The 27,975-nt window shown below is 40.6% G+C and overlaps 2 protein-coding genes and 1 non-coding gene across 15 annotated transcripts in view; 2 read left to right on the forward strand and 1 right to left on the reverse strand.

The window, feature by feature from the left end:
* MBTD1 (mbt domain containing 1) overlaps positions 1 to 1,026 on the reverse strand; it is a 47,329-nt gene extending 46,303 nt beyond the window's left edge. For 3 of the 11 annotated variants that reach the window (XM_036339375.1, XM_036339381.1, XM_036339372.1), the window contains exon 1: positions 448 to 671. The gene's annotated coding sequence lies outside the window, so the exon portion shown is untranslated. Of the gene's footprint in view, positions 1 to 447; positions 674 to 733 lie in introns of those variants that run through there. The other 8 variants (XM_036339374.1, XM_036339373.1, XM_036339382.1 and 5 more) reach the window with 6 other exon arrangements.
* A 144-nt stretch (positions 1,027 to 1,170) lies between these two features.
* UTP18 (UTP18 small subunit processome component) lies at positions 1,171 to 27,870 on the forward strand. Of its 3 annotated transcripts, XM_036339384.1 has the most exons (14): positions 1,171 to 1,541; positions 3,139 to 3,251; positions 5,558 to 5,656; positions 8,377 to 8,444; positions 10,201 to 10,289; positions 12,207 to 12,332; positions 12,437 to 12,611; positions 14,285 to 14,385; positions 14,671 to 14,761; positions 17,173 to 17,296; positions 18,159 to 18,333; positions 25,118 to 25,260; positions 26,570 to 26,608; positions 27,619 to 27,870. In XM_036339384.1, exons 1-13 carry the CDS (start codon positions 1,203 to 1,205, stop codon positions 26,592 to 26,594), a joined length of 1,668 nt encoding a protein of 555 aa, XP_036195277.1. In that variant the 5' UTR covers positions 1,171 to 1,202; the 3' UTR covers positions 26,595 to 26,608; positions 27,619 to 27,870. The 3 variants fall into 3 exon arrangements, with proteins under 3 accessions (XP_036195277.1, XP_036195278.1, XP_036195279.1); XM_036339385.1 differs by lacking the exon at positions 25,118 to 25,260; XM_036339386.1 differs by lacking the exons at positions 14,285 to 14,385; positions 14,671 to 14,761.
* On the forward strand, positions 8,542 to 8,648 carry LOC118672613. Its single transcript, XR_004973155.1, has one exon. It is a non-coding gene; the product is annotated as a U6 spliceosomal RNA (small nuclear RNA).
* Positions 27,871 to 27,975: the final 105 nt, after the last annotated feature.

The raw sequence follows: 27,975 nt of genomic DNA on the forward strand, positions 1-27,975 counted from the left end.
ACCGGCCCCGAGGCGGCGGGAGGCTCCGTCCCGGGCGCAGCCCCGCCGCCACGGCCCCCCTCGGGGAAGCGAGGACGCCTCTCGCCCACCCGGGGCGGCTCAACAAAGTGGAAGTCACGTATCTCGCCTCCCCCCTCCACCAGCCGGAGCCGAAGGGGGAGGGGACGGGACGCAGAGAAAACTTTCTCCTCAATGTTTTCTTCCAGAGAGTGCAGAGAGAGCGCAGAGAGAGAGAACCCCAACGGATCCGGGGCTGGGGAGGTGGGGGGAGGGGAACCCCCCCGAATCGTTTAACGGCCGGGAGGGGGAGGGGAGCTCCGGGGGCGTGGGATGGAGGAGCAGGCCTGGGAGCGGGGTCAAACAGCTGCGGGGGCTCCTGGGGTCGGGGAGCTGCAGGCGTCCCCCCCTCGCCTGGCACACAAAGCGGCTGCCGCGCTCGGCTCTCACCAGATCCTTTGTGTTTTCCATCAGGGCCTCATGGGTCGGGGTGGTCCGTGTTCCCCAGGCCCGCGGCGCCCCCTCCCCGAGCTGGGGGGCAGGCACCTCTCCCCGGGGCAACGGTGACTCCAGGGGTGCCCCGGCTGGGCCCAGACCCGCGGCGGCTGCGGCAGCCCCCGGATTTCCCCCCTTTAACTAGGGTGGCCCCAGGATATCAACAACATTAGCATAGCCCTCCCTCCCCAGCGCGCCTGCGCCGTGACCCGCGCCCCGATTGGCCCACTTCCCTACATACCCTCCTCGCTCGCGTCCAGCGTGGGACCCTCGGCAGGCTCCGTACTCCAAGGGCCGTACCAAGACGGAGGGGTGGAAAATACAGTAGGGGCTGACGTTAAGTGGCGCGGCTAAAAAGTCAGGAGGAAGAGGAAACGTTTCATGCCGTCATCTGAGTTCACACTCTGGCTTCCTCGTGCTCCTTTCAATCAGTGGCCGCTGCTAAGTTGTGTCGGAAAAAAATTTTCCACTCCAGTCACGCCGCCTCCCCCTCCACCCGGAAGATTGTTCCTCCCCGAGGAACTCCCACACGGGAGGGGCTCGTGCGGGGAGTGGGCGTTACGTCGGGCGAGAGTGGTGGTCACGTGCTAGCCGGCTGCGCATGCTCCTTCCGGCCCCCGGGGGCCTCGGCCGCCGCGGACCGCTCCGCGCCTCGGCGCACGCGCACTGAGGCTCCACGTGAGCGCCTGCGTTTCTTCTCCAAGCCAACGATGCCACCCGAACGGAGGAGCCGAACGAAACCGGAGCGGAGAACCGGGTCGAGGCCGAACCGGAAGATCCGAATGAAGCCGGACAGGAAAGCCGGAGCGGGGCCGGGCGGGCCGCCCCGAAAGGCTGCCTATTCATCCCAGCGGAAACCGCCGGCCGGGCCGACAGCAGCGGCCGCTGCGATCACGATCGCGGCGGCGGAGGAGAGCCGGCTCCGGGAGCTGCACCGCCTGACGCTGGAGGAGGACAAGCCGGCCGTGGAGCGGTGCCTGGAGGAGCTGGTTTTCGGCGACGCCGCGGACAACGAGGACGCGCTGCTGCGGCGTTTGCGAGGCCCGCGGGTGAGAGAGGCCGCGGCGCGCGGCGGGCTGGGCGCGCTCGGGCGGGGCGCGCGGTGGGCGGCGAACCTCCGGAGGCGGAGCCTGGGCGACCTGCGGCGCCGGGGAGACCCAGGTGGGAGGGAGCGGGAGAACGCGGGCGCCGAGGGGGGCCTGGCGGAAGGTCTCGGGAGGGTGGAGACCGCGCCTTCCCCGCCGGCGTGGGAGCTGCTGCGCCTGGTACCCAGCAGGCGCGCAACACCTATGTGTTTGGCGGACTGTAGTCGGGAGCATCTTTCGTGGTTCAGCCCCGCGCGTCCTCCTACTCTGTGCTCCTCCCTCGGGGTCGTCCGATCGCCTGCCCCCGTACCTGGCGGTGATTCAGGAGTTCCACTTGGTTTGTGGAATTAGAATTCGTGGGCACGGGCCTGGGAATGTGCGTGTTAACATTTCTCCAAATGATTTTCTCTCCAACGTTGAGAATGATCACGTATTCGTCTGTTCAGCAAATATTTGGGAGCCTGTTAGGTGCCAGGTATTTTTTCCTAGCAATGAAAATCCTGTTTTTGCACACACACAAATCATCTTTTATTATATATTTGGCTTTTTATTCGAAGATAAGGAGCCCCAGGCATTGTTCTGGGCACCGGAGCAGAAACAACAATGGGGAAAAATATCAGTTTTCATTGGCTGCCCTCCTGGAGCTTATGTATTGTGGCAGAGGCATAAGATAAAGGAGAGAAGTACTGTAAAATTCTCAATGACAAGTGCTGAAGAGAGATAAAAAAAATCGTTCGGGAAAAGGGAGATAAGTGTGCGGAGAGAAGGGTGGCCACGCAGGACCTCACTGATGATGGCGGTTTGCTAAATGAGCGTGGACCCAGCAAGTAACAGCTGATGGCCAGGAACCCCTTTGGGTGCCTCATCTAGTAGGGAGATACGGAACTACTATTGGAAAAATGCTGAACCGTGTGACTCTTACCTAGTCAGGAAAAGAAACTGCCCATGTGAGGTGGGATTTATTGGGCTTTGAAGGGTCCTAGGTGGGTAGCAGCCAGTAGGAATGATTTGTTTATTTCTACCCTGTGGTTTGGGGAAAGCTCAAGCTCACTTCAGATAGTGTGTGGTCTAGATTTAGACTTGATAGTGCAGTATAGCATTTCTGAAAAGGGGATGGGGTCAGGAATGACAGGAGAAGTGGAGAAGAGGCATGTCTAAGGATATGAAAGGCGAACTATGACATTCTGTCATGTGATTTTATCTTTGATGTTAGCCCGCCTCTGGTCCCGTAATTTCTGTCGTTCTGGGGTTTTTCCTGCTCCTTTCTTCATCTGTCAATTTACCTTTTTTGTTGTTCTTGTCTTGCTTGGTCTTTTCCTTCGAGCATGTTGATGTTCTCTCCTTGACTGTTCCATCTCACCCCGCCTGTCCAGTGTCCATTCTCTAATTTCCTCATTTTCTATTTTTCCCTCCAGCCTTTGCTGTGATAGCATTCTGTCTTACTATTTTATCAGAGGGCTGTAAAAGAACATTCTACAAACCATCTAACTTCCACGGTTTACGTGTCTGTGACCGTGGGACATGAAAAACTTAGCGCTTGAGGGCGTTTTTTCTTCTCTAGGCTCAAGTACAGGAAGACTCAGGTGACTCAGAAGTGGAGAATGAAGCAAAAGATAATTTTCCACCTCAGAAGAAGCCAGTTTGGGTGGATGAAGAAGATGAAGATGAGGAAATGTAAGTTGCCAAATGTTTTCTTCCGGAATCTCTCTGAATACTTTAAAAGTTATATCGCAGGTTTGAAAAAAGTTCTTTTTACGAATATGTGATTATGTGAAGATTTGAAAAATATTGGAAAGTATAGGAGAGAAAAGGTCATTCATAATCTTGCCACCGAGGTTAACGTGTTGGTGTACTACCCTCCCTTTCTCTTCTCTTCTGTGTTGTCTAGACCTGATTTTGCCTCCTAATTTGGCCAGTTCCTAACTGATCATTGGGCAAGTTTGGAACTACCTTTTCTCCTTTGTAAAAAGGAGATAATGATAGTAACTATATCAAAAGGCTCTTGAGGTTTAATGAAGTAGAATATGTAGAGCTCTTAGCACAATGCCTAAAACTGAGAAAAGACTAAAATATCTGTATGCACAATATGTACTTTAGTAGATGAAATGACACAAGTATTTTTCCCCACGTGAAAAAGAAATACCTTCGTAAACATTTAAAAAGGGTTGTATTATAGTCCATTGTATGAATTTACCGTAATTTCCATAGCTGTTAATGGATGGATAGTTTTTTTTCCCCCTTTAAAAAAATTAAGTTGAGATACACATTTGAGCATAAACATTGACTCACTTTTCTAATTATTTAAGAAAGATTATGATAGAATTACTTAACGAGCACAGGCATTTTTTAAGGCTCTTGATGAATGAACACTGTTAGACTGAGCATGAGGTCCTACCAATTTATCATCTCATTAAAAGGTGCCCATTGCATTTCATTCTTACAAGCAATCCTTTTTTCAGACTTTGGGGGTTTAATGGGTGGAAAATATATACTTAGTGCTGAGAAAACATTTTTCATTGGTGTTTCTTAAAATGTCCTCTATTATGTCTTTATTTGTTTACTGTAGAGACTTTATTTAGTAGAAATTATATGTATTTAAGGGTACAGCATGATATTTTGTAGTAAAATGATTACTAGTCAAGCTAAGTAACATATCCTTCTCATATAGTTTCCATTTTTTGTGTGTGTGGTGAGAGTCCCTGAAGTCTACTCTCTTAGTAAATTTCCACTATACAACACAGTAATATTAAGTGTAGTCATTATGCTGTACATTTGCTCTCTAGACTTATTCATTCTATATAATTGCAGTTTTGACCAACATCTCTCCCATTTTCCTCACCTCCCCATCCCTGGTAACTACCATTCACTTTCTGCTTCTATGTGGTCTGCCTTTTAGATTCCACATACAAAGAGATCATGCAGTATTTTTTTTTTTGGTCTGTTTTTCCCCTCTAAATATATTTTTATTGCTTTCAGAGAGGAAGGGAGAGGGGGAGAGAGAGAGAAACGTCAAGAGAGAATTATTGATCTGCTGCCTCCTGCATGCCTCACACTGGGAATTGAGCCCCCGGCCCAGGCATTTGCCCTGTCTGGGACTCCAGATGTGATGTTCTGGTTCATAGGTCGACACTCAACCACTGAGCAACACCGCCAGGCTCTGTCTGTCTTATTTCACTTAGCACAGGGGTCCTCATACTGCGGCCCGCTGAAAACATTTATCCGTCCCGCCCGCCGGGTGTTTTTGCCGCCGCTGTGTGCATAGGAATTTGTTCATAGTTTTTTTTTAAACTATAGTCCGGCCCTCCAACGGTCTGAGGGACAGTGAACTGGCCCCCTGTTTAAAAAGTTTGAGGACCCCTGACTTCGCATAATGTCTCCAGGTTCATTCACGTCACAAATGGCAGATGAGACTGTTTCTTAATGATCTTGATATATCAGCTCCTTACACGTTGAGAATTTCCAACTTTTATATGTCAAATTTATTGTAGGTTTTTCTTTGAGCTTTCTGTTTGCCTTTTAATGCTTTTTAAAATATCTGATAGGATATTTAAGTTTTTATATGGTCAAGTCTAGGAATCTTTTCCCTTTTTTTTGTTGTTGTTAAAAAGTAAAAAGTCCATCAGAGATAAATGGGTGCCTATATTTTTCCTTCATAGGATTTTAAGTTTTTTAAAAAAAATAATTTAATTTTTTATTTTACCTGGGTTTTATTTAGGTGAATGGCATAAGCTGTGTCTAAAGTCATTATGTATTTGAAATATTAGCGCTTCAAATGGTAAATTGTATAGTGTAAAATGTTGGAGACTTCTTTTTGTTTGTTTTGGGGAAAATAGAGGATGTGCATCTCAGATGTTCCATATCTTACAAGTTTTGACATATTGTTCAATTAAATTAGTTTTCTCAAACTACTGAAGACAACAGTTGTTTTTTATAGTAGTTCTTTAAAAGTCAGTTAAACCATGCTGTTCTGTTTTTTATAGGGTTGACATGAGGAACAATCGTTTTCGGAAAGATATGATGAAAAATGCCAGTGAAAATAAACTTTCAAAAAATGAGCTTCAAAAGAGACTTAAGGAAGAGTAAGTATCCTTTTTCATATGACTTAATGAGAAGGTCTTTATAACCAGTAGTTTATTTTGATTCGCTCAGTCTTTGGTTGTAATAGCTTCTTGGGTAATATGATTTCCATTTTGAAATAGTACGAGCATTGCTATTGGAAGACATGATTAAATTTCAGTATTTTGGGGAAAGATGAAATACAAGCACAAAAAAATTTTAGAAAAAACTTGTAATCTTATCACACAGATATCATAGTCAATGATAATGTTGCTTACTTGCTTGTTCCTTTGTATATGGTAAGCCATCTCTTTTTCACACTTTCCAAGCTCTTTTAGTTGGACAGAGCTAGGAAATTCGTGTATATATATTTTTTTAATATATTTTATTGATTTTTTTATAGAGAGGAGGGGAGAGGGATGGAGAGCTAGAAACATCGAGAGAGAAACATCAATTCAGCTGCCTCCTGCACGCCCCCCACTGGGTATGCGCCCGCAACCAAGGCACATGCCCTTGACTGGAATCAAACCCGGGACCCCTGAGTCCGCAGGCCGACACTCTATCCACTGAGCCAAACCGGCCAGGGCAGAAATTTGTGTATATTTTAACATAATTATTTCATATTGATTCTTCCAGTTCAAACTTACAGATCTTTTTGTTTTTTTGGGTGTATGGACCAACAGTCCAACCAACTGAACCACACCGTGTGGCCAGGGCAAAACATTGAAAAATATTAAAAATATTTTTGTTTTTTATTTTATTTAGTATTATCTTTGTTGTTGAAAGAAAATATTTTATTTTTGTTTGTACCGACATTTAAAAGCATTTCTAGAGGTTTATTGCATTATTACTTTTTTAAAAAGTAGGTTTATTGAAGTATAATTTACAGTAAAATTCACTCTTTCAAAGTACCTTTATGAATTTTGTTAAACACATAGTCATGTAAGCACCACAATAATTAAGATAAGGAATCAAAATATAGGCCATTGCCATCACCCCCAAAAGTTCCCTTGGTAGCCTACCCTCTTGCCTCAACTTCTAACCCCTCTTGTCCCGACAACCACTGATATTTTCTGTCCTTACAGATTTGTGTTTTTCCAGAATGTCATCAATGACATATACAGCATGTACTCTTTTGAATCTGTTAAGCCCGTTTAGTGACTCTATTACAGTATTTCAGGTGTTACAGTTTTTCAGCTTTATTATTATTTATTTTTGTATTTTTATATTTATTTCAGCTTTAGAAGATCTTTTCAGCTTGAGACTCTGTTGTATTTTGTTTGGTTTCTATTTCCCTCTTGTTATGTTAAACTTCCTTTAAATACGTGAATATTTTTGTATTAGCTATTTTAAAGTCCTGGTGTGCTAATCCTCTTACGTCTGTCGTTCTTGTGTCTGTTTCTGTTGACTGACTTTTCTGGTTATGGGTCACATTTTTCTGCTTCTATGCATGTTTAGTAATTTTGGATTCTGAGAAGTGTGTATTAACTTCAGTGTCTAGAATTTGCTTTTTAAAAAAAATTGTATTGATTTTAGAGAGAGGGAAAGGCAGAGGGAGAGATATAGAAACATCAGTGAGAGAGAAACATCAACATCTATTGGCAGCCTCTTGCACACCCCCTGCTGGGGTTCAAGCCTGGAGCTCTGACCAGGAATGGATCCGGTGATCTCTTGGTGCATGGGTCGACACTCAACCAGTGAGCCACACCTGCCAGGCTGTTTTTTGTTTTGTTTTTTGCTTTTTTTTTTTTTTTTAAATATATTTTATTGATTTTTTACAGAGAGGAAGGGAGAGAGATAGAGAGTTAGAAACATCGATGAGAGAGAATCATCGATCAGCTGCCTCCCGCACATCTCCTACTGGGGATATGCCCGCAACCCAGGTACATGCCCTTGACCGGAATCGAACCTGGGACCCTTCAGTCCGCAGGCCGACGCTCTATCCACTGAGCCAAACCGGTTTCGGCATGTTTTTTTGCTTTTAATGACTATTAAACTTTGTGTTGGTGGGCTGTTTGATCCTTTAAAAGGTTTCTTTTTAGCTTTGTTCTAGAGTAGTATATTATCCTCCAGTCTGGTTTAGCTCCATTACTAACGTATGCCCTTCCTGGCATCTCTTACTGAATGCCCAGTGTTCAGTAAGGACCTTCTCTAATTGGTTGGAACTCCAGTGACTGAGCTTTGGTATTGTGCAACTTACAGCTCCTTAGTAGTTGTTGGCCTCACCTTGTGGAGTTTTCATCCTATGAGTGTGCAGCTTAGTATTCAGCAAAAGTGTCTGCCAACTACTGTGCAGGTTTCTGGAACTCTTTCTCATCTACAGTCTACTGCCCCTCCAAGTCTAGTTGTTTCAGCCTCTTTCAGGTCTGATCTTTTTCCCTGTGCCAGGGTTTTTAAAAAATTCCTTCATGGGAAAATCCTGGTGATGGTAGGGCTCACCATCTGGGATGAGTCCCAAGATCTCGGATGTGTTGAAATGAGCAAATAAGACAACCATATAACTAGATGTAAATAATTAACAACAAATATGTATCCAGGTGTCCTGTATCCAGGACCAGTTTAGATAGAGATTCATGAAAGTTTCCAAATAAGTTCCTTGGGACTATTTTGTTCTTTTTGTTCTCTTCTTTGGAAGAGAATATAAACATGTTCTCAAGGATGGTCTTACCTATATTCTTTAAATGTATCATGCTCTATGAACATACAGTGGTTACCATACACATTTTTCATGTTTTTTGCTTAGATTTCAGCATGCCATGGGGGGAGTACCTGCCTGGGTAGAGACTAATAAGCGGAAAATATCTTCAGATGGTAAGTGTTGATTCCTTTGTTTATTAGTAAAGAAGTTCTATTCTTGTTCTGTTATTATTTGAGCTTTCTCATGAGGCTCATTAAAACCTGGTGTTTCGTGCTCACTTCGGCAGCACATATACTAAAATTGGAGCGATACAGAGAAGATTAGCATGGCCCCTGTGCAAGGATGACACACAAATTCCTGAAGCGTTCCATATTTAAAAAAACAAACAAACAATAAAACCTGGTGTTTCAAATATGTCTTTTTTTAAAAAAAAAAATCTGGTTTTGAAGTCCACCATTTCTCTGAGGGAAGCCCTTTTGCAATAATGTAAGGCTTGCTTAACAGCATATTCTCCACTGTAAAGACATAATGGATGGATTTTATGGTTTTTTTCCTCAACAGAACTGTGTTGCCTTATGGCATAGGGTTAAGGAAAAATGAGTAGTACTGTTACTTCTTGATTCATAGTCCCTTCTGAAGACATTGGCAACTAACTTAGCTGACCAGTAGGAAATGGGATGTCTGCCTAAGGAGCACATGTCAGGTCAAGCCCAGATGATTGATTAGTCACTTTATAAAAACTTATTTTTCAGTTTCACGTTTGAAGTTTGGTTTGTACCATAACTGTTTCCTGCTTTTAGATTCTTGAGTTTAGATGTAACTATGAATGGCTAAGCCAAGATCTGATTTATGTGCTTGGAGTTATAAATTTTATACTTGGAATTGACCTTTGAAATCCCTTAGGGAGTCCCAGATAAGTCCTCCCACATAATTCAGGAGTCCTTCCTTAGCATCCTTGATATCGGATGAGTTTCTGTTTGATTACCACCACCACCTCTCCTCCCTTCCTCCACCTGTCAGTCCTCATGGTAGTAAAGTACACCTTCACCACACCCATCAGTCCTCATAGTACTGAAGCTACTTGTTTTATATAATGCTGTGGAAAACTCACCCTGTTATCAAATAGAAGTGTATCTTCTGGTTTCCAGCCAGATACTTGTAGAGGTTGAGGGAATCTTAGTGTTGTAGCTTGCTTTATTCACTGCAAGAACCTTTTCTACAACATCTGTTAGAGGATACTTTAGCCTCCGCTTAAATATATCACATAATGTACTCTTTCTTCTCCCTCTTTTTTTATGCATATTTTTATTGATTTCAGAGAGGAAGGGAGAGGGAGAAATAGAAACATTTATAATGCGAGAGGATCATCCATCAGGACCTCCCCCCACCCCCCTACTGGGGACAGCCTGCAACCTGAGCATGTGCCCTGGCTGGGAATTGAACCGTGACCTCCTGGTTCAGGGGTCAATGCTCAACCACTGAGCCACAGCAGGGCGCTCTTAGCTCTCTTTGAAGTTCTAATACACAGTTTGCTGACATTGGTCTTTCAGTTCTAGTTCTTTTTCACGAGAGTTGTTAAGCTAGCTCTGCTGTCCACCCTATTGCTAAAGAACTCAATATGAATTCTTTTCAAATTAAATACTGAGTTTATTTCAACTTCATTTCATCTTGTTCTAGTCACTGTCTGTGAATGTGTATCTTTCATTCTAGAGTCAGGCTTGATTTTGATCATATGTATTGAGCTCTGTCATCCTTTTCCGCTGTTTCAAGTTTATTTTGCTGTTTTACTTTTACCAATTGCAGCTTAAATAAAGTAGTTAAGGTTGGGAGGCTGGTAAGGGAGTTGAGGTTTCAACTATAGACATCTGGGGTAGGTAATGCTCATCTCAATTACTCTAAAGATCAGCCTTGTGGGTTTGTTTGACTTAGATGAAAGTGAAGAGGATGAAGATGATTTATTGCAAAGGACTGGGAATTTCATATCCACATCGACTTCTCTTCCTAAAGGAATCTTAAAGGTGAGAGTCAGTGAAGTTGGGCCTCCCCAGCTAATTACCTCTGAAATTCAGTATGCTTCCCAGTTACAACTGTATGGATTCCTTTTATCTGTGGGACTAAATGTGTTTGCTGTCATTTTGCCTGGGTAAATACTTATGCTAGTTTTTCATCTGTTACAAAAATGATCAAGAAAGTTAAATGATGTCCCTAGGAATCTTTTAGGAATCCTATTTGATTTCTCCTTTTGCATTTCTCTTTATTTCTCTTGGCACCAGCCTAGTTCATTCTGCTGTCCTCTGTCACCCCGGTTACTGCAGTAGCTTTGTAACTCGTTTCCCTCGTCCACTGTACTTCCTCCTGAACTACTCTTCATATAGATATTTTTAAAATAAAGCATTATGTCACTTTTCATTGTGTTTTGAAAACTTCTATATTCCTTTTCATGGTCTATGCTGCCCTTCATGGTCTGGCTTCTGCCTGCATCCAAAACTTCATCTCAGACCTTTCTCCGTATTTCCTAGTCAAGCCATGCAGGCCTTCTGTCTGTTTCTTGAATGAGCTGAGTCCTTTCTTGCCTCAGAACTTGTGCTCTTGCTCTTCTTTCTGTCTGTCTGTTCTTCAGGCACTGCTAATAGCCAGCTCATTATTCCCTTTCTGCTCAAATGACACTTTAGAAAGGTCTCTCCCGGCCACTGTATCTAAAGTGGCCTACACTCATTACTTTCTAACTCGTCACTGTGGTTAGCTTGTTCATTGCAGTAACCGAGTGCCTACCCAGCACCGTGCTTCAGTTAAACATCTGTCACATGGACAGATCTCTCTTTGGCGTGGATATTTTTCCCCACTGTAAAGCCGTGGCATGTATATTTGGATGGGGAAGGGGACCCTATTGTGATAAATTATTAGGTAAAAGGGATTCTGTCTCCCCCCACCTGAAGACATTCATTGAGCTCGTAGGGTGAATTCACCTCCATTGAAAATGGAGTCACCATAGAAATTTAACTTCAGTGGTTATAAAGCATACACATAATATTTTGTCTTTTTATGTAATTCAAATTTTAATACAGAAGGAAAACCCTATAAAAACAAAGAAATAACTGAAAATAGTTCGAATGATGCATGAGATCGTCATTACTTTAAACCAGGGGTCCTCAAACTTTTTAAACAGGGGGCCAGTTCACTGTCCCTCAGACCGTTGGAGGGCCGGACTATCGTTTAAAAAAAAACTATGAACAAATTCCTATGCGCACTGCACATATCTTATTTTGAAGTAAAAGAACAAAATGGGAACAAATACAATATTTGTATTTGCATGTGGCCCGCGGGCCGTAGTTTGAGGACCCCTGCTTTAAACTAACAACCATACACCCTGCAGAACATTAGTACGTCATGCTAATCATAGAACCTCTTATTTTGTGCCATGAATGCAAAGATGCTGCATAGTTTTAGGTAAAATTTCCCTGGAATTCAGTCTTTTAAGCCAAATAGAGTGTATCCCAAAAGGTTGTGGGTTCGATTACTGGTCAGGACACATCCCTAGGTTGCAGGTTCAATGCCCCATTGGGGTGCACGTGGGAGGCAGCCAAACAATGTTTCTCACATTGATGTTTCTCCCCCTTCCTCTTTCAAAAATCAATAAAAACGTTTTCAGATGAAGATTAAAAATATAAACCAAACCAATAGGGTGCATCTTGGAGAAGTGACTGTATCCTGGTGCTCCACGAGCTTAATCTAATCCTTATTTGATAGATAGTAAAAATGGATTATTATATGGTGAAATGACCTGCTAGTTGGTAGCAGAGCTGTGGTCTTTCGGTACCATTCCAGTGGGCTTTGTTCTGCAAATAAACTGTTTTATAATGTCTTTCCTTCATGCTCTAAAGAAGATAATGTTAACCCATTCGAATTGATAAAATTCCAGCTTTATTTTTCCATAGATGAAGAACTGCGTACATGCCAATGCTGAACGTCCTACGACTGCTCGGATCTCGTCTGTGCAGTTCCATCCTTGTGCTCAGGTGGTGATGGTTGCTGCACTAGATAACTCTGTATCACTGTTTCAGGTATGTCATTGCATTTTTAAATGACGACTTGGAGTGAAAAGTTTGCTACCAGGATATAGAGTCTATGTAAATAACCAAAAGGAATATTTTGTATTTCCTTATAGGTTGATGGGAAAACAAATCCTAAAATTCAGAGCATCTATTTGGAAAAGTTTCCAATCTTTAAGGCTCATTTTAGTGCTAATGGAGAAGAGGTTTTAGCCACAAGTACCCACAGCAAGGTGCTTTATGTCTATGATATGCTGGCTGGAAAGTTAATTCCAGTACATCAAGTGAGAGGTAAGCTTTCTGTTGAACACATAGCTGGTCATCCCCCAACTCCCCAGCCCATAGCTGAGTTCATCTAACAGTATTTACAGCCACTTAGTTTCCTCCTCATAATTGTAAGAGAATTTTTATAAGGATTTATTTGAGCCAAAATGATGACTTATGCTGGGGAGCAAGATCAAATGCTCCCTATAGGATTCTTAAAAATAAGTTTCTTTAGCTATAGTATTGTTTAGAAAATGTCATTGCATTGTTGAAATAATGTTTGAATGAAAACAGTGAACTGGCTTTGCATTGAACACTTATTATGGGAAAATCATAATTTGGAAATATATATCCCCCTAGACCAGAAAAGCAGTTGCAGATACTTGTCTGTAAAATTAGCAATTAATGCAGAGGAAGAGCATGAGCCTGGGAGGTGGAAGATGTGTGTTTCACTTTGTTCGACAAATTATTTCACCTCTGTGCTCTTCAGGAAATTTTGGTAACCTCTAGTTCTAGTGTTTGTTATAATAGAATTTTGGTTTACATTTAAAGGAAATAAAGTACTGCTTTTAGAGGTTGGAATGTATTTTAAGGCATGCACTAGATCCTTGTCTCGAGGGTATTTATTGGGAAATCTCGGGAGCGTCTCAATAGAATATACATCAGCTTTCCAGGTGTGTTCTTTCTATCAGGGTTGTGGTCTCCAGTGATTGGTTGGTGCCAGGGCAGAGGGTCATTCGTCAGTTTATCTGGTCCTAATGTCAGCCGTGGTATCTCTTTGTCTGGCTTTGCTGCTTTTCTGGTCCTGGAGCTGAAACAAAACTGAGGCTTCGATGTTATCCCTAGGGGTTAATGCTTAAGGGAGTGGTCATGCAAGGGTCTGCCTGGGAGTCTTCTTCACCCCCTTGTTCCTTCTCCAAGGGGGTCTGTGTCTATGCATGACTAGTGACATGCCAGGAGAGAGTCGGAGCCACATGATCAGTGATAAGAAAGGTCAAGGGGTCTAAACTGCATTATCAGCTATATGCTAACGGAGGAAAGGTTATTCTGGGACGAGGTCCTTGTTTTTCCAGTTTTGCCTGTTGCTGGGCACCCGAGGCTTTCCGCCCTAGTGACCTTCTGTACCTGGCCAAATGTCCATCTAACTGCCTATCACAAACCCACTTACTATACTATGGAAATTGGCCGTCCCTTTTCTTATCAATTGTCAGCAGTTGACCTAAAAATCTTCACAAATCTCTAAAAAGGTTTGTATTTGACATCTTTAAAGCATTGTATCCTCTTTCCTTAGGCCACATTGTAAATTTTATCTGACTTATATTTTGAAAGGTCCAGCATTTGTAAAGAGCAATTATAATACCGATACTAGCAATTATCACTATTTCTTGTGAGGTTAAACGCAAAACGCTATATATGTACATATAACTAGTATAATATACTGTAAGCTTTGGATGAAAATACAGTTATCCTTTTTTTAAAAAATTTTTTTTTGTTTAATCCTCACCTGAAGGTATTTTTTTCCATTGCTTTTCAGAGAGAGTGGAAGGAGGGTCAGACTTATTCAGTGGCTGAGGCTAGGTTTTGTTTAATTTGAGGTGCTTAGATATTTTCAAAGATCAGAAACTCTCAATTGTCAGTGAAAGATAGCTTTATGGAAAGCCATATTAATCCTTATTTAATTGATTCCCCTTTCTTCCTAGGTTTGAAAGAGAAGATAGTAAGGAGCTTCGAAGTCTCCTCAGATGGGTCCTTCTTGCTCATAAATGGCGTTGCTGGATATTTTCATTTGCTGTCAATGAAGGTGAAGCATTATTAGTCGTTGCTTCTAGGATAAGACATTAATTAGTGCAGGGATGGTCTTGAACCGTAACTCATGGTGCCCGTAAGTCTGCATCCCAAGTAGAGGGGCAGAGTGGCGCTTGGGGAGAAGCTGCGGGCAGTTGGGGGAGAACTTTGGAGAACAGGGAGAAACGCCGAGTAGGTGCTACAAAATGGAGAGCCCCATGTTCCTGTGCTACACAGTGTGATTCTTCGGTGCACCTCCTACGACGATTTGATAAGCACTATTTATTACTTTTTTTTTTAGACTAAAGAATTGATTAGTAGCATGAAAGTAAATGGAAGGATTGCAGCATCCACATTCTCTTCAGACAGTAAGAAAGTGTACGCCTCTTCGGGTAAGTTAATGACATGATCAGAAGCTTCTTTGAAGCTTTGAAGGTGTTTACATTTCAAGTTTAATCAAAAATTGTGTTTGATTTTAGACTTTCTTGTTTTAGTAAGCAAATCAGTTTTGTTTTTAGCATGCATTTTTTTGTTGCCATTGGCCTTCTCATTTACTAGCTAATAGTAGTGAAGAGCTAACCATTTAACATACACCACTAACATGTTTGAGGAAAAGAGGGAAAGTAAATGCTTATTTAAAAGATGAGTCATTCTAAATAAGACTTTCTTTTTGAAAGTTACGTAGAATCATTACCCCTTTTCTTTTAGCTCCTGGTGACTTGGATGTTTGGTATTTTCTTTATTGTTGACTGAAAGCAATTCAGACCTCCTCTTCCCTGATATTTCTGCAGCACTATTGACCAGCTCTTTATCATCCATGATGTTCTTTTATCTTGTGCTTTCCTGCTCTTCTGCCTTTCTGGCCAGTGTCATCTTTGCGTCTTGCTCCCTTTCCTGAAGGATTTTGAGGGTCATCCCAATCTCAGTGTAGTCCATGCTGTTTGGTAGTGGGGGCATTTGAGTGGTTCTGCCCAGGAGTGGCATCTCGTAATCTCTGCAGGGCTTTTTAGCATAATTTTTATTTTACCTCAGCAAGGAGCATTTGATACTATCACATTTTTTAAAGTTTTAAAAGAAGATTAACTTAAGCATTAACTTTTATTTAAGTTTTGTTTTGGCCTAGAATCAAACTTTCACAAAACTGAGTTAGATTTTTTTTTTTTTTTTACCAATTAATATAAGGAGGTCAGCAGTATCTATAGTCCCTATTCTAGGTTTCCTGAGAGGTATGGGACAAATATTGGCTCAGAGTAATAATCCTAGTGAAATGGCTCTTGGGCCCTGGGAGAGTCAGAGTTGGGGAGAAGAGGTGGAGAGTCAGCAGGAGTACTGAAATTTGGTATATGAATTGGATGTGGATGTAAAATATTTACAAATTTGGTCACCATGGAGGAGGTCAAATTTAGTGTAAGAGAGGCCCTAAAAGGAGGGAAGGTGTAATCACAAGTTGAGTCTTGGTAATGGGGGGTTGCCTATATTTTACTTGTTATTCCCCTCTGTTCTCTTTCCTCTTCCTTTTCTCTTCTGAAAGAAGTAGTTTATGTGATTGACATCATATTGTTCATATTGTTACCTATAAAGAATGTTTTGAGATAGAAGGATAATTGAAAAAATAATTTACCTTTTCTCTTTTCCACTTTATCAGTTTTTTTCTTTTTCCTCATGGATTCATTGTTGCCTCTTTTGCTTTAAGTCTTCATCAACTTGTGATCATTTAAATAGACTTGGTCTCTGGGTGATCTTTCTGCCCTTGATCCCTTCTGTTCCATTTTAGTCGATTGCTAGCTAATCTTTAAACACCTTTCTTTATTGTACCATTACCCTGCAGAAAAACAAAGTTTTGAAATATGATCCTATGAAAATTTTCCAATTATATTTCCCTGCTACCTACCCTAAATCTGTATGCCAGCCTGGGAGATTTTATTTGTTAAGGAAAGAGTAGAAACAGTGAGATTTATTCAATTCCACGGGGAGGATAAAAGTATATAGAACAGTGAACTTGAGAGCAATATACACAAAAAAGGAAGAGCTGAAATAGGTGAGCGAAGAGCCATGTTTGAGATACTTGTAGGGTTATTATAGAAATAAATTGATACTGGGTGTGGAGAAGAGGGTGATCATCAATACTGATGGCTGTAGGTGTGAGAGAAAAAATTAAGGACTGGTTTTGGCAATTGATGGCCATTTCTGTTATGAAAATATTTGTGTTCTCTTCAGATTTAATATTCTTCCTTGTACAAATTCTCCCTTCTCAAAACTATTTATGGTTGTTTATATTTAGCATTCCTTGTTATTTAAATTATTTGGTAATAGATAAATTGTGTACTTTCTTAATTAAATTACAAATTCCTTGTGGTCTGGATAAGTTCACTTCCTTTGTTTCACCATCAACATTATCATCAATCTGACATCTAAATCACCTAGCCTCACATATTAGGTGCTCTAATACTTGTTGATAGATGTTAGAGAACCAGGGCTGGTGGGTGTTTTATTCTTTTTTTCAAATTTGCTCCAGTAATCTGTGAAATGTAGAAGCTTTTTCTAAAAGCTCAACACAAGATAAGAGTTTGTGATGTTCACTCTAAATCTAAAGATACTATTAATGACTAATTGAGAATGCAGTTTTCTATACATGGGAACGTATGCAAGAAATATTTTTAAGCCAGTTTTGTAGATCTAGGTTATTTGTAGTAGGTATTTATTTGTAGTCCCTTGTACTGTTCAAGAGGAACTAAGATCAGTCAGTTCACTTGCCTTTCAAGTTTAAAACAAAATTAACCAAACCTTTGGCTCTTTCATTCAGCGGATGGGGAAGTTTACGTTTGGGATGTGAACTCTAGGAAGTGCCTGAACAGGTTTGTTGATGAAGGCAGTTTATATGGATTGAGCATTGCAGCATCTAGGAATGGACAGTATGTGGCTTGTGGGTGAGTACAGAGAATCACATTGTGGTAATGAGAAAATATTAAAGAATTGGATATTCTAAATGGTGCTTAAGTACTGTTTATAAACTATTGAGTAATAGGAAATCAGTAAACCCAGGTTGTTTACATTTTGTTGTCTTAATGCAGTGACTTATAATATTATTGGTGGTTTATCTGTTCTTTAGCAAAGAAAACACTGGACTGCCTTGTTTCATTGTATTTTTCTTATATTTGAAATATCTATTTGATCACATCAAATTTTCCTATTACTATTTTAGTTACTTGTTTTAGCCTTAAAGGCATTTAAAGCATTTTTGCCTTCATCTGGCTAGGTGGTATAAACCAAAAACATACGTTCTTTGGAAATATTGTTTGTTAGTACTGTAGAAATTTTGAAAGTATTATCTAAGACCGTTGTCGGCAAACCGTGGCTCGCGAGCCACATGTGGCTCACGAACTGCAGTTTGCAGAGCTGCAGTTTGCCGACCACTGATCTAGGACGTTCGTATGTGATCACTGGAAAACAATGGCTTCATTCCCCTGCTTGATTCTAAGGATACAGGGTGGGAGGAGGAGGCATTAAATACTTACCTGTAATTCGTACCCACCAAACCACCAACCAGCACCTGTAGTTTTAGAACTTGGAGAAGTGGATTTTTATGACTTTCTTAGCCTAAACACAGTTGATCCCTAAAGAGATTTTGGTCAAATCCTCCCTGGGTGGGAGGTCCAGTGGGTCTTGCTGTCCAGAAGCATAAGCTGGTGGGGCTAGATGTTCAGATAGGCCCGGGACCGTCTTGGCCCCTTTGGCTTTGCTTTTCCCTTTGCTTGTTTTAACCTGTCATATTCCCTTTTTTCTTTGCAGTTCTAACTGTGGAGTGGTAAACATATATAGTCAAGATTCTTGTCTCCAAGAAACAAACCCAAAGCCGATAAAGGCTATAATGAACTTGGTTACCGGTGTTTCTTCTTTGACCTTCAATCCTACTACAGAAATATTGGCAATTGCTTCAGAAAAAATGAAAGAAGCAGTCAGATTGGTAATATTTCTTTTTTTTTTTTTTTTTTTTTTTATATTTTAAAACAGTTTTTTTTTTTTTTTATTGCTTAAAGTATTACAAAGGGTATTACATATGTGTCCATTTTATCCCCCCGCCCTAGACAGTCCCCTAGCCTCCCCTATCCCCCAATGTCTTATGTCCACTGGTTATGCTTATATGCATGCATACAAGTCCTTTAGTTGATCTCTTACCCCCCTACCTCCTGCCCCCCAACCCTCCCCGGCCTTCCTGCTGCAGTTTGACAATCTGTTTGAGGCAGCTCTGCCTCTGTATCTATTATTGTTCAAAAGTTTATAATGGTCTCTATTATCCATGAATGAGTGAGATCATGTGGTATTTTTCCTTCATTGACTGGCTTATTTCACTTAGCATAATGCTCTCCAGTTCCATCCATGACGTTGCAAATGGCAAGAGTTCCTTCCTTTTTAGAGCAGCATAGTATTCCATCGTGTAGATGTACCACAGTTTTCTAATCCATTCATCTACTGATGGGCACTTAGGCTGTTTCCAGATCTTAGCTATGGTGAATTGTGCTGCTATGAACATAGGGGTGCATATATCCTTTCTGATTGGTGTTTCTGGTTTCTTGGGATATATTCCTAGAAGTGGGATCACAGGGTCAAATGGGAGTTCCATTTTCAGTTTTTTAAGGAAACTCCATACTGTCTTCCATAGTGGCTGCACCAGTCTGCATTCCCACCAGCTGTGCACAAGTGTTCCTTTTTCTCCACATCCTCTCCAGCACTTGTCGTTTGTTGATTTGTTGATGATAGCCAGTCTGACAGGTGTGAGATGGTACCTCATTGTTGTTTTGATTTGCATCTCTCGGATGATTAGTGACTTTGAGCATGTTTTCATATGTCTCTTGGCTTTCTGAATGTCCTCTTTTGAAAGGTGTCTATTTAGGTCCTTTGCCCATTTTTTGATTGGATTGTTTATCTTCCTTTTGTTAAGTTGTATGAGTTCCCTATAAATTTTGGAGATTAGGCCCTTATCGGATATGACATTGGCAAATATGTTTTCCCACACAGTGGGTTTTCTCGTTGTTTTGTTGATGGTTTCTTTTGCTGTGCAGAAGCTTTTTATTTTGATGTAGTCCCATTTGTTCATTTTCTCTTTAGTTTCAAGTGCCCTAGGAGCTGTATCAGTGAAGAAATTGCTTCGGCATATGTCTGAGATTTTGTTGCCTTTGGATTCTTCTAAAATTTTTATGGTTTCCTGTCGTACATTTAAGTCCTTTATCCATTTTGAGTTTATTTTTGTGTATGGTGTAAGTTGGTGGTCTAGTTTCATTTTATTGCATATATCTGTCCAATTTTCCCAACACCATTTATTGAAGAGACTATCTTGGCTCCATTGTATGTTCTTGCCTCCTTTGTCAAATATTAATTGAGCATATTGGTTCGGGCCGATTTCTGGGCTCTCTATTCTATTCCATTGATCTATATGCCTATTCTTGTGCCAGTACCAGGCAGTTTTGAGAACAGTGGCTTTGTAATACAACTTGATATCCGGTATTGAGATCCCACCTACTTTGGTCTTTTTCAGGATTGCTGCAGCTATTCGGGGTCTTTTTTTATTCCAGATGAATTTTTGGAGAGTTCGTTCTAGATCTCTGAAGTATGCCGTTGGTATTTTAATGGGAAGTGCGTTGAATTTATAGATTGCTTTGGGTAGTATGGACATTTTAATGATGTTGATTCTACCAATCCATGAACACGGTATGTTCTTCCATCTGTTTATGTCTTCCTCTATATCTTTTTTCAACGTCCTGTAGTTTTCTGAGTAGAGGTCTTTTACCTCTTTAGTTAAGTTTATTCCTAGGTAGCTTAATTTTTTTGGTGCGATGGTAAACGGGATTGTTTTTATAATGGTAATATTTCTTTGCCTTTTCCTTTTATCATTGATAATTTTAAAATTTAAGTTGAAGACATGGAAAAATAACAGGAAAGGAGAGTGTGGATTATTTTAAAGAGTAGCTTCTTTTGATGTAGAAATTACTGATATTGTCGCTTTTGGGTGTGGTTGTAGGAAAGATGCACAGTAGCACCACATTTGTATTATGTCAGTTGTTTTGGGAAAGCTGTGCTGTTTTATTAAATTTCATAAGTGGCTATTCATTTTCACAGGTTTCTTTCTTTCAGCATATTATTAAGGAGTATGTTTAAGGCAAACACTTCTTTACTCTTCAGTTTTCTTTCCTCATCTACCTTCTGAGGTATGTTGTCTTTGTGGAGTGGAGGCAAGTTTTAGATTTGAAAATAAATTGTGTAAAAAGATTGCAGTTTAGCCCGGCCGTTGTGGCTCAGTGGTTGAGCTCTGATCTAGGAACCATGAGGTTCAATTCCCAGTCAGGGGACACGCCAGGGTTAAGGGCTCAATCCCAGTGTGGGGTGTGCAGGAGGTGGCCGATCAATGATTCTCTCTCATCATTGATGTTTCTCTCTCTCCCTCTCCCTTCCTCTCTGAAATCAATAGAAATATTTTTAAAAAATGATTCTCTTTCATCATTGATGTTTCTCTCTTTTCCTCCCTCTTTCCCCCTCTTCCTCTCTCCCCCTCTCCCTCTCTCTCTGAAGTCAAGAGAAATATATATATATATACATATATATATATAGATATAATTTATTTATTTATTTATTTATTTAGAAATACATTTTTTGAAAAAGATTGCAGTTTAAATAGCTAGGTAGTGCTTGTGAATATACCTTTGTACTAGGAGTCCCCAGGACCCCTCCCAGATTTGGTGATTTTGTAGGAGGAACCACAGGACCCAGTATATAGTCACACTTATGGCTAAGAGTTGTTAACAGGGAAAGGATACAGAGCAAAATCGGCCTGGGGCAAAGTCCGGAGGAAACCAGGCGCAGGCTTCAACAGTCCTCTCCCAGTGGAATCACCGGACACGTGTAACTCCTCCAGTGAGATGTGGCAGCATATGTTAAGTGTTTTCTAGTGAAGCTCATTAGAGACTCAGTGCCAACGTTTTTATTGGGGTTGATCATATGTAGGGACCCTCTGCCCAGCATGCACCGAAATTCTAGGCTCCCAGGAGTACAGGCAGGTGCTCAGCGTAGACCACATTGTGTCCGTGGTTTAGGCACAGTGCGCCACCCTGGTCACTTGGAGGAAGTTTCAGATCAGTGTAGGGGACTGTGTACCAGTCAAGTTCCCAGACACCATCTCAGGACCCCCCTTGCCAGCAGTGGGCCTTTCTAAGGAGAGCAGCCTCAGGCCTCTGTTAACTCTTTCCTCCCCAGTCTCAGAGCTCAGCTTACATGTCACTGCATCTCTGAAGTTTCTTTCCCCTTAAGCAGAATCAGTTTCTTCACTCATTTAATGGTTATTTGCTCTAGGCACTAGGTATACAGATGGCATTGAACTTTGAATGGCAGTATTGCATTGTGCTGTTGTTACGTGTATACTTCCAGGTGGAAAGCACTTCACAGACTGTTATTTTTATCTTTCATTCAGCAAAGAGTCTGGCATGCTTCATCAGCTTTGTATAATAGTGTATAGTTTACAAAGATTTACAGAGAATTCTACAAAAAAAACTTGAGTCAAATAACAATTCGCAGGATTAACTTACTCAAAGTCACAGCTGGTGAAGGGCAGAACTGTACCTCTAGATTCCATATTTTTCCTAGCACTTTAGTTGTTTTTTGACTGAATTCCTCGGAGCCCTAGAATGTGTACAGGACTTCAGATGGCAGGTAGGTCAAGGTGGATGCCCAGCTCCCACCTGTATCACATAGAGCAGCTTCCCTGTTACCTGGTACATATAGCATTCTGCGTAACGCTTTCTTTGAGGAGGAAAGGATTCTACTAGAATAAAGTGTTTTGAAAAATATAGCGTTGTTTTATTGCCTCTGTTGAATGAGTCATTTGGCAAACGAGAAGGTTCTAATTCAAGTCAGCTTTAAAATCTCCATTCCTTTAATAGGAGTGGTGGACTAGGACATATTAATCATTGATCATTTCAGTGGTAGTAAATTGTTTTATAAAACCATGGGATCTATCTCATGCAGACATAATATATTCTGCAAGATGCCTAGTAAATTCTGCCTAGTTTGCTTCAGTGATTAGGACAGCATTTATGGTGTTTTATTGTGGTAAAATCACACAAGGAATTCATTAGTAACAGCCAAATCCCATTTTTTAAATGTTAGTCAACCATAATATCTAATGGAAAGAAGCTGGGCCTAGCAACTTCAGAATAGCTCAGTGAAACAATGTTAGCATCATTAAATGCATTCTCATAATGATCCAAACAGCTCTGTTATCTCAGCACAGCACAGTGAATATAAATCTAAAGCATTGTGCCATTAAGAGACCCGGGAAGTTAAGTTGTTATTACATCTGTAGTCTTGGATGTAGTAGAAAGTTGGAGAACTTCTTATCTATTAAATTAAGGATGAGCGAGCTTTACTTGTTGAATTTTTATATCTGGGCCCTTAAATGTAATGACAGATGTGTGTTTGGAGATAAAGGGAACTTTCTAAAGTAAAAAAGTTTGGTTTTAATAAATTGTTCAATTATATCTTATAATGACGATAACCATAGCGGTCAGAGCACTGCCACCTTCTAATCAGGTGGGTCATAGGTCTGAGGAAAGATGTGCAAATGCAGTGAGAGATTACAGTGGGGACTTTGCACATAGATAGAGTTGAGTCTCTTGGGAGGACATTGTAAACAGTTAGTTAGTTTGTTTGTTTGTTCTTGCCCCCAATAGCCAAGTCAATAGAGGAGATAAAATAAGAAAATGAGTTGTTGATAAGTTGATGTTCATTCTCCAATAGAAAGACCTCACATGGCCACTCTGTATGGGTGTATAGGTTATTTGTTGCACGAAGGCACCGCATCTAAGGGGGGTTGTAAGTGTGTGTATTTACCACAGTGTTTTGGTACTCTGTTCTGTTGATTTAGCAACTAAAATACACAGCTACCTTCTGTTAAAAATTAGCTTTAAAAATATTACTATACAAGATGTACCCCAACTTTTGCCCTGTAGGGAGTTCCTATTTGTAATAAGCAATTGACTTAAGTATAAAGTAACATGAATCCAAATTAGAAGGCTGTTTTTTCCAATTTCAGTTAGAAAATAAAAAGGTAGTTTAATACACTTCTCTTTAAGAAGTCATTCAAGTAGATAGGTTGGTTCCGGTATATTTTGTTTTGGAAGAGTCAGAAAAGCAGTCCCCAAACTTCCAAGTCATGACAGAAGAGTTAATGAGCAAATATATGGGCATAGTTTGAAGAGCAGGTTACATAGAGGATGGAAGTAAAAGTAAGGCTTGGGGCAATTCTGTCCTTGGCCCTTGCGGCAAGTGGTTATTTCCTGATGGTCTGCTCCCCTGACGCCTTGGATCACCTGTTCAGATGCTTGGAGGATGCAAACTTATACTAACTAAACAAAATAATTAAGAAGCCAGGCCACTTGCCAAAACTCATAATTCCTGCATTCCCAAACTAAGCGTAAAACCTTCTGCAATATCCATACTGTGGCTTCTCTCCTAAAATACTAACGTGCTTTATTATGTACTTTAATATATATATTTAAATTTTTCAGAGACCCTATACAGAGTGGTATTTAAGAAGTTTAAAGGTTAAGATCAAATTGGGTACTGCCAACTTCTTAGCTTAATGGGTCAAGACCACTTCTCATTGGCACTAATGCCTTTGCATTGATGCCATGCTATGCAGTGAGACCTGTCTTCTGCAGAAGTTGAGAATAATTGAAAATGACTTGGGGATTCACTACGTACTTTCTTGACATATAATGGTCCATAGGTATATATCAGGGAGTAGGATCTAATACTGGTAAGTGACTGACTAAAACCTGTTTAATAGACAAATGCATATATTAATGGTACTTGTCTATGAAAACCACCTTGATTGGATGGTTTAAAGTCTCATCTAGAAATGTGGAGGATGGCAGACTACCAAGATAACCAGCTGAATGATAACTATGTGTATGAATGGGGGGGTGCTGTATTTCTTGGAAGAGCTATAGAACATTTGAAAAGTGAGGGCTGTTAAAGTCCTATTCTGCTTAAGGTAACTGATTCCATGCTTGAGTTTTACTTATCTGCAAACTGGGTGAGGGCTTGTCTCGCCTATCCTGGACTTTGGCTCATTTTTCCCCTGAGACTCGTGGAGAAAGAGGCTGTGTGCCTATGTGCTTAGGCCTGGCCTTGAGGGGAGCTTTCAGCTCTGAATCAGAACACAGTTTCACTTGAGAAACCAGGTTTTCATGATCCAGTCCTCCCTGAGGAGAGATTGCCAAAGGCAAAGGATGTGTTGCATAGTTGAGAAGTAAAAGCGAGAAAATAAGTTACATGCTATTGGAATACGTGGCATGACTTTGCCGAGGCTTCAGTCATGTAAAATCAGACTCTTTGTAATGTTTAAGTATCCATTCCCTGTGACAGATTTTAGTATTCTTTACTGTGGTCATTAAGTGAGAGCATTAACGGGTATTTCTATTGACTTAGTTTATTCATTTATTTGGCAAGCATTTGAATCTCCCAGGCGCCATGCTAGATGCAGTTTTAAAAACATCAAGAAAATGCTTTTTTCTCTTCCTTCCCTTCCCCTTCAAATTTGAAAATCAAATTTTAATTTTGGAATATTTTGCTACATTAATGTGTACTACAGTCAAAATGAGCTTTTTGTTCCAGCTAAAAGATAGAGTGAAGATGAAAATTTAAGAAAGTTGAGTTCCCAGTTGTTGAAATGTAAAGCTTTTCATTATTTCCTGCAGGTTCACCTTCCTTCCTGTACAGTATTTTCAAACTTCCCAGTCTTTAAGCAGAAGAATCTTTCTCTTGTGCATACCATGGATTTTTCTCCAAGAAGTGGATATTTTGCTTTGGGGAATGAAAAGGGCAGGGCCCTACTGTATAGGTAGGTGTTATTTATGTGTAAAAGTCAGAAATATCTATAATCTCCCTTTGAAAGTGTGCAGAGATGCTATTGTTAACAAATTATATATAATTTGTTAATTCTGTAATCAATGACAATAAGTTATTAATTGTAGAGTGTAGAGTTTGACATCTCATCTCTATTATCTAACAAAATGTGCATTTTTCTACCATAAAACCATAAAATGGCACTAGCAGAAAGGTTCACCTGGGGATGTTTTAATTTTATTTTTTATTTGTTGAGTAAGCTGTATTTTGAGAATGTCAAATTGAGGAAAAGTAGCCACTTTAATAACATTGCCATTTTCTTGTGCCTTATGTTGATTTGGCAATTTGCCATTTACTCATTAGATTTACATTTTAAAAAGAAAATTCTTTTCCTGCAGCGGTAAGCTATAAATAAGGACGTTAACCACAAAGATATCCAAAAGTTATGCTCTGTCCAGGGTCTTTTCTGCACTCAGTATACTTGGCTATAGAGCAGGAACAAGTGAAATGTAGCAGCATTGTTGCCAGGAGATTTCTGTGACAGGTGGCTCTTCAGGGAGAACCGAAGAGCTGGAAACCTGTGACTTCTATCACAGCCCGCCGCCTTGCTCCCTTGTGTTGGTAGTGGGTGCTGCATAGAAGCCTGTGTTTATGTTTATATGCTTTGGGGAAGGTCTGTTTTCGAAATAAAATGAAATCTGGAGTGAAGAAAAGGAGGCATGTAAATTGACTTTGAGGATATAGCTGTGAAAAGAATATAGCAAACAATAATATGGTTTCAAGTTCAACTTACTTTGAAAGGAAAATGGGTTATACCTGGAAAATTGATATTTTCCATCCTCATTTCAGATCATGTTTGGTGATTCAGTTTGGATTATATAAAAGAATATAGAGTCTTGTTGCACTTAGAAATTCTCTTCCTTTGGTTTATTATAACTGAAATTTTCTTTTGTTTAAGTAAGCCCCACAGGCCATTAGCATTTTCACCAGAGCGTTGCTCTCCAGTGAGAGTTTCTAACAAGTAGGTTGGACTGACAACATTTCTGTGGGGTATGGCTGGTCAGGTATTTCTTAGACCCCAATTTGATGCTTTGGGACAAGCTTAAGACTTTCATCTAAAATCTGAGGTATTAGCATTAGACTCCTTCAGAATGTCCGATTGAGAAGTCAACCTTGCTGCCTGGTGAGAATGACTCCACCCTCCTACCCCCTTAAAATATCCCTAAGTGCCCTTCTGTGATCTGATTGACAGTACTCTGGGTTATCACAAAGTTGTTTAGATGATTTGTCTTTTACTTTTGCAGGTTGCACCATTACTCAGACTTCTAAAGAGATCATTTGAAGTAAGAAAATCCTTTAAATTGCTTCTTTAGGTTTTAAGGTTACGCCCATTGCTGTCAGTGGCAAAAGGACCACATTAGCTGATCTTTGTTTCTTTGCCCCTGTGTTGCTATGTATTCCTTTAGGGGAGTGGGACGGAAGGTAGATCAGGAAGAGCCTGGTTGGACGTGAATCTTCCTTGGGAATTTCTTTTTCTTTTCTTTAAATCAATAAATTTCAGAAAGGGAGGGAGAGGGAGATTCTCATACATGATGAGAATCATTGATCAGCTGCCTTCTGCATGCCCCACACTGGGGATTGAGCCCAAAACCCAGGTATGTGCCTTGACTGGGAATCGAACCATGATCTCAGTTCATAGGCTGATGCTCAACCACTGAGCCACACAGGCAGAGCTTCCTTGGGAATTTCATCAGTAATCTGGCTCTTTTCTTCTGAGGTCAGCTCTCTAATGTAATTACTAAACATCTAATCCACAAAGGAGACTGAACAGTGAGAGAGAAGTATCTTCAGATAGAATTAAAGCTTCCCGGAGCTTCAAATCCTCTTACTTTATACTATATGTTTCTTGAGAGATTATAAGTGCTTGCCCTGTAGCTAGTTAATAGTAGATTGTCATAGACCTGGTTAATGTCTGGTCATTAGTTTTGCTGCCCAAAATCTAAAACAGTAGGGCATGCTGCTTCTCCCAGGGTTTGACCTTTGAAATGAGACGTGGTAGACATGAGGCTGAGCTTTGCAGTGGGCATATTCATTACAATTGACTGATTTGATCTTTGGGATTCATACATGTTGAGGAGAGACTGGGAGTGCATATAGATTTAAATAGAGGAAAGAATTTTTGAAAGTAGAATAATATTGAGCAAAACATTAGCTGCGGGGGAAAACACTCCAGCTATTTTGCCACTGAAAATTACATTGTCAGTACATTATGTTTGTTTGTTTGTTTTTTACATGTTTGTTGATGACCAGCAGTTGTAAATCAGGTGTGTGATTTCTTCTATTCTTTCCTCAGATTCAGTTGAGTCACAAGAGAAGCCCATCCTGATGGGTCTGAGAAGCTTTCCAGAATGTGTGCTAATGTACGGATCATGATTTTTTGAGCCAACTGTACATATTTAAGTTAATAGAAATGTATAATAAATACGTGGCAACTTTTGTTTGAAAATAAATGTATGTGGGAGAACAGGGGTGGGATAGAAGGGGCCAATGAGGGGGAAAAAAGTGGACATATGTAATACTTTTAACAATAAAGATGAAAAACAAATGTATGTGGTTCTTCCCTCCCCACCTGCACACAGACGCACTAACATGGATGCATTTCTTTTAAGACGAAACCTGAGAAATTGGAAACACCTGTCTGCAGCCAGAA

This window comes from Myotis myotis, unplaced genomic scaffold (assembly GCF_014108235.1).
Source record: "Myotis myotis isolate mMyoMyo1 unplaced genomic scaffold, mMyoMyo1.p scaffold_m19_p_17, whole genome shotgun sequence".
NCBI lineage: Eukaryota > Metazoa > Chordata > Mammalia > Chiroptera > Vespertilionidae > Myotis > Myotis myotis.